Source organism: Montipora foliosa, chromosome 7, assembly GCF_036669935.1.
Source record: "Montipora foliosa isolate CH-2021 chromosome 7, ASM3666993v2, whole genome shotgun sequence".
NCBI classification, from domain to species: domain Eukaryota; kingdom Metazoa; phylum Cnidaria; class Anthozoa; order Scleractinia; family Acroporidae; genus Montipora; species Montipora foliosa.
Window position 1 is genome coordinate 40,429,006 of NC_090875.1, and position 6,518 is coordinate 40,435,523.

The 6,518-nt window shown below is 40.5% G+C and overlaps 1 protein-coding gene across 1 annotated transcript; it reads right to left on the reverse strand.

Annotated features, from left to right (window-relative positions):
• Positions 1-3,166: 3,166 nt before the first annotated feature.
• LOC138011802 (uncharacterized) lies at positions 3,167-6,051 on the reverse strand. The gene is made up of 3 exons (XM_068859007.1): positions 5,701-6,051; positions 4,302-4,336; positions 3,167-3,361 (listed from the first exon to the last, which is right to left on the reverse strand). Exons 1-3 carry the CDS (start codon positions 5,911-5,913, stop codon positions 3,295-3,297), a joined length of 315 nt encoding a protein of 104 aa, XP_068715108.1. The 5' UTR covers positions 5,914-6,051; the 3' UTR covers positions 3,167-3,294.
• Positions 6,052-6,518: the final 467 nt, after the last annotated feature.

Consider the following 6,518-nt stretch of genomic DNA (forward strand, 5'->3'; position numbering starts at 1 on the left):
GATAAGCAAGTGGGTAATTAATTTCGGAAATACAACTCTAGTGCAACACGCACAAGAACAGTGATTATAATAAGAAGGACGTGCATACAAGCTTCGTTAGGATCTCCCGCCACATTATTGATGCATTCGCACACGCTCTCTCCTCATATTACCGGCATGAAACCTATTCTTATCCGTGAAAACACGTATCATTCTTAAGTCGCTTATGCCCGCCGCACACGGTGAGGAAAGAGCTGAGCAAACTGCCTCGCGAGGCGGTTTGCTCAGCCGTTTTCTCACCGTGTGCGGGGAACTTTTGGTGAGAAATTGGCCTCGCGAGGCCGTGAGGAAAAAATCAAACATGTTTGATATTTTTCGCCTCGCGAGGCAAATTCCTTATTGTGTGCGGCCATCGTGAGAATCGAGTTGAGCTTGGTCAACGAAGCATCCAATAAAAATACGTGGCATTCTCACGTGATTTCAGTGACGTGGGAATTTCTTCCTCCGACACCATCCTGAACCGCTGGAGTCGCGTGAGTATGCCATGTATTTTTATTGGCTGCTTGATTAAACCAAGCTCAGCTCGATTCTCAAGATGGCCGCACACATTGAGGAATTTTTCTCCCAATTCTGAAAGAATCCTAGCGGGACGAGCTTGTCAAGGGGAGCCTCTATCTCCCATACTTCGCCTAGAAATCAGCCTTTTCCCGAGCACAACGCCTCCCTTGGGAGATTCAGCACAGCCACTGTTGTAAAACCCTGAGCCAATCTTAACAAAGCTATCTTAGCGTCAAGGGAAATGCGATAATTTTCGAGGGAAAAACCTGTTCCTAAAAACAAATATTCTTAGGAAAGGGTTGACTCCAGGAATTAGAGGAGATTGAGGTTCCACGGGCTGAGCTCTTACCTGAACCTAGATTAAAGGCCTAGCTGCCACGAGTGTACTTCTGCTCAGCGGTAGAGCAAAGGAGCGCTCGGATATTTTCTAAGCAGCGCCGATATTTCTCAGAAAAAATACCTCTTTCCATCCACAACTTTCCAGTACACATTTATCGTTTCGTCAACGAGTTGCATGTGAGAGTATTTCAAGGTCCAAAGTCGATACGCAACAAATCCCGTACCTCTGAAACGACGATTATCAACAATTCGTAATTTAACTCTGGATTGACTGTTATCCTCAGTTTAGATTACTCTTTCCCAGGACTTGTGGTAGCAGATAAAAAGAAAAAAAAAGTAAATGTTGTATTCCTGGACGGGATTTGAACCCAGAGCACCCACTTTGAAGGAAGTGCTCTTATCCACCCCTAAAGATCAACTGGCCGTGACAATTGTGCCGATTATTTATCAACACTAATTAGTATACATAAAATCATTGGCTGAATAGTGGTTAAGTCTAGTGCTTTCTCTTTAGGTTTGGTAACCGACATTTTCTGCTACTTAAACTTGTTTCTTAGCAGGTATACACATACACAAATAATGTTCTGGCAGCTAGCAATATGGTAGTCTAGTAGTGGTTAAGTGAAAGGGTTATTAATCGAATGCGAATTGAGGCATTTGGGTTCCGATTTAAAATATATATATTAATTTCCCATAAACTCTATCAAGCGGTAAGCGTCCTAAATTGACCATAATAGTCAATTTAGAGAAATTAGGATTTGTCGATAATCGTCATTTCAGAGGTAGAGGGTGGGTTGCGATACGCTGTGTTGATTCATCTCACCCTGGGAAAACGGGATCCGATAGTGTTACGTCAGCGTATTCGAAAATTTGCGGATAGGAATTGAATTCTCACGGCTGGACTGGATCTAGCATGAAATGGAGGCTAATGCTGGCAAATCTTTGCAAATGCAAATTAATTTGCCCGCATTAGCCTCCATTTCATGCTAGATCCAGTCCAACCGTTAGAATACGAAACTGGCCTATTCGCCGGATACGTGTGGACACAAGGCGTAGTCGGAATACAAAAATTTCCGGACACGTGTGTTCGGGGCCTTAATTTTTGCTGGTTTATTTCAGCGTCACACTTTACCCGCCGTTCCTGTCTCAGAAGTGAAATATCGGTGGAAGGACACAAACACTCGTTTCTGGGTTTACGGAATGGAGCACAAAGTACACGCCCCAGACTACCCCCAACAGTGCTGCTGTGGTTGCATTCTGCTTTAGAGTTGAAAAGAAGGACCAGCAAGTGTTTTCTTCTAAACCAATTGACGTCTTTACATTTTGTTTCATTAACATACTTGTTTGCTCACAGAAGGCATTATGCTATTTAAAAACTGACTTCAAAAGTTAATAGCACTTGTCAAACTTAGTTAAATCTCAATTTTTTAGCATTTGGCTTTGATAACGCGCCAGTTATTAGCCATCAAAAACTGATAAATTCTTGGGTGGCAAAAGTGCTCATGATACGATAAACTGAATTCTTTGTAAACTTTCGAATTTTCAAAGCTAGGATCGTTGCTCAGAGATTATCTGGTATGTCGGGTTCAAATGTTCAGACATAGATCATTAGGCAATGCACTTTCAATATTCAGCTGCCTGGTTAGAAAACGACAGCCTTGTGTTAATAAGGCAAAAAATGTAAGCAAAGAAGCACGAGAGATTTACGGAGACACATCAACCTGTTGTTGTTTATTAGTGTCCTTTGCTTTAACAATAACCAACTCGAAAATCGATCAATAATTATTGTTGTAGCTCGTTACTGAAATGCAAGTTTTCTATTGGACGAAAACGTATCACGTGACGCGCCTCAGACCTGTGTAACTCCCTAGGGTGAACAATAGTCACTAACTCCCTAGGGAAACAAGAGCTTGAACCTTGGACTTGCACGTGATTAGAGCGTGCGTCTTGAAAGCGCGGCAAATTTGTGAGCAGGTAAAATTAAGTGCAAGTCTTCATCCATCACATCCACACAGTAGCGATGGCCTCACTTGAGTTCTTTCCATATATAGGTAAAATTAAGATTAGGTTTTCGTAAACTGAGAGAATTCTTATCAAAAGTACAGGTATACAATCATACCGCCGTTGCATTACTTCGTTAACATTTAAATAGTTGCCTATGGGAATCTTTTTGTGGTCTTGGCGTCAACGGTGATGCGCTATGAAAAGGTGGTATGGGCTTACAGCGGTTGTCCTCAAAAGTGCAGGAGTAGCAGGATAATTCCGATAATTTCGCTTTTTGATTGCTGTGTAATGGTCATTGGCTGGATTAAGAATCGTGCTCCTTTGTCGTTCTCCATTTGTTCTGCATTCAATTCATATTTCTGGAGCCTGGGTTTATATTCAGTTGAATTTGTTGCAGTGTTCGTTTTAGTTTCATTATGGAAGCTTTCGACAGCCAGCCATGTCTGGAATTTTTGTTGGTATCTGATCTTGTAGCCATTTCCTGAAAAAAAAAATTCAAACTGTTAACGATACTGTTGCACTGTGATAGGTAATCCAGGAAATTTTTGTCCGAAGAATCTGAAATCCGGAGTCAGAAAAGGCCTCTTTCCAAATTACCAGAATGCTGTTTGCCCTCCAAAATTTTGCAGAAGCATTGTTTTTATTTTCGCTTGTGACCCTTGTAAGTCACAAGAGAAACTGGAAACAATGCTTATGCAAAATTTTGGAGGACAAGCAAAAAGTATTACGGCATTTTTGGTCAAGTGGCCTGTTTGGAACCACGGTAAAATATAGATTCTGGGCACGTCAGGAATCCGGAATCGATGGAGGGGCAATCTGGAATTAAGGACATAAAATCCGGAACCCACTGCATGGAATTCAGTATCTAATACTGTCTTGGTATAGCAGAGTTTTAAAGCAAGCAAACATGGACAATCTTCCTGTCGGTGTACGTTGGATCAGTGACTTGATCTGATCGGCAAAATTTCAAGTTGAGAAGCTAAATATTTTGAGCGAGAGCCGATACAACGTAGATTTGATTTTAGTAGTGTACTATATTTCGGCTGTCCAAACCAGCCTTCTTCAGGTACAATAAGAGTTTACATTGGATAGCCTCTATGTATATATAGTAAATGGATGTTGACCTAGTTACTATACATACTATATATACATTTACTATATATATGTGCATAGAAGCAATCCAATGTAAACTTCCATTGTACCTGAAGAAGGCTGGTTTGGCCAGCCGAAATAGAGTACACCACTAAAATCAAATCTACGTTGTATCGGCTCTTGATCAAAATATTTAACTTCTGTCTTGGAATACCCTAGATGAGGTGAATATTATTTGTTTTTTTCTTTTAATAGTGCTCGTACTACGGGCAGCAACTTTCAAACCAGCTTCTAGCACTGAGCGGTTAATATCCCTTTGATCCACTTACCTGGAGTACATTCTCTCCGCTAGGTATGAAATGTCCTAAAAGGAAAAGAAATAGAAAGAAAGAAACTTGAGTCCGTCACTTAAACTTTTGAACATATAAAGCAATCTTGCTTCGATACGTAACTTTATTTTCCCAGTTATACATTCCTACGAGTTCAGTGTTTGGTCAGGTGGTCATGACTCAAAGCTGACAACTTATCTCTCATCTGCGTTGCCGTTTTCTCAGATCATCTATCTAGAACGGCTCCTTTCACTAATTATTGTTAAAGTGTTACCATATGATTTAAAAAAAAATCACTTCCCTTTTTCTTCTGAATTTGAAAATGTTTGCTTGACGCCTGACTGGCAAAATTTTGAGCTTTGATTTTTATCCAAAGGCTGTTTACTTTGACTGTAAGTTTTGGATTTCGCGGTATGCTATTTCTCACGTTCTAAACTGACCGATTAAACCGATTAGGGTTGAATTTAGGAAAAGTGACGTCATTTACTCAAAAGCTTAGAATTTCAGCGTGTAAACGCAGCTTATTATATATGAAAAACACGAGTTTAAAAGTCTGAAAGCCCTAAATTTCCGTGCTGCACATTAATTCAGTCGCGTACACACGCATTGTTCTCTTAACCTAATGAGTATTTAACGTCATTTTCTCCTCGATCCAGCTCTCACAAGATTTCAAAGTGAGTAATATTACTAATGGCGGGGAGCATTAAATAGAAAAATTCCAGTTAAAATAAACAGGTATCTTCTTTTAAAAAAAGCCTTAAGACTTAGGCCACTTACTGTTAAGTTAACATGCTTTTGAAATCCACAGAACAAGAAGAATTGATTTTTTGGTCATACTACCACTTTAACTTAGCCAATTGACGCCACGGCTAATACGTCACATAACATATATGTCTATAAAATGCATCCAATTAGATACACGACGATTTTAATAAGCGTCACGAAGTGTCCTCTTTCCCTTTTTCCCAACTTCAACAACTTTCACCTGATTGCTGGGCAATTTTAATTGATCACAACAACAAACATATGTAAGATGTTACATCATGATGTGAAGAAACATCTAGAGGCACGTGGGAAGCAGACAGGAAAACGAGCACACTGGTAATAAAATCACGGAAAACCGAAGACAAAACGAAATAATAGGTCCGCAATGGGCACGTGTATACTCTTGGAAGCCTATGATGAAATGATTACCTTAAACATCATTTCGCTCGATCGAGCAATTTTCCCCTTGTTATAGTTGTTGGGCTTTACAATCCTAAGAAGGGAATCCTCAAAACATATTCATCTTTGCTTTCGATGGTTGTGCAAACCTTTCCAGACTTACTAAAACATAGACTCCACACGCAAGATGTCCATGTGGCTAGGGTGTGAGATATTCTTAAGTCTAAATACTTACTTCAGATTCTTGCAGCCCGTTTTCCCAGCAATGTTTGTATCTTTTTCCAATGATCTTTTCTTTACGACAAATGCACGCGCTTTTCACGCTCACAACATCTTTGAGAGTTAGTTGTGGAATAAATGACTTGCGTGAAATATCCGAGGAAGATATTGTTGTCGGCCTCTCTATCAAACCAACGTTGCAGGTCATAGATTGCTTGTGATACGACATGCTCGGTTCTGACTGACATCTTTCGAGGAATCTGTCAGAATGCCTATTTTCTCGTGTTGGACAGGCAATAATTTGTCTGTATGGCTTTGCTACTCCACAAATAAATATTTTAGATGATAATTCTTGTGGCTGCGTAGAATTGGACACCATGTTATTAACGATGACGTCACGGACAGATGAGGTGTGGGACACACGAATGGATGGAAGAAATCTACAACGGGAAGAAAATAAAGCCACAAAAATGATATTATTCAGTATTTGTCAACAAGCCCCCCCCCCCCCCCTCCCCACCTTAATTTCTCGATGCTTTGGCAGAAGTTCATAAACTCCGATGGAAGCGGCTCATCGGTCTCGACATTACCTATTCCTCGTATTACCGTGTTCCTTGTACCACCCATGATTTTGCATGAAGCACGAGCAATCGTGGGGCTTCGGGATCGCAGACCAATCAGAGGCGTTGTGGTCATCAGGACCAATCTGATTGGGCATAATTTGGCGGAAGCCGTATTGTAAATTAATATACTACGAAAACCACCGATGTGTGGAATGGGCCCAAATTTTTGAGTGACTGCCCCTCTCCCTTCAGTTAAACATTTTGATGAAAT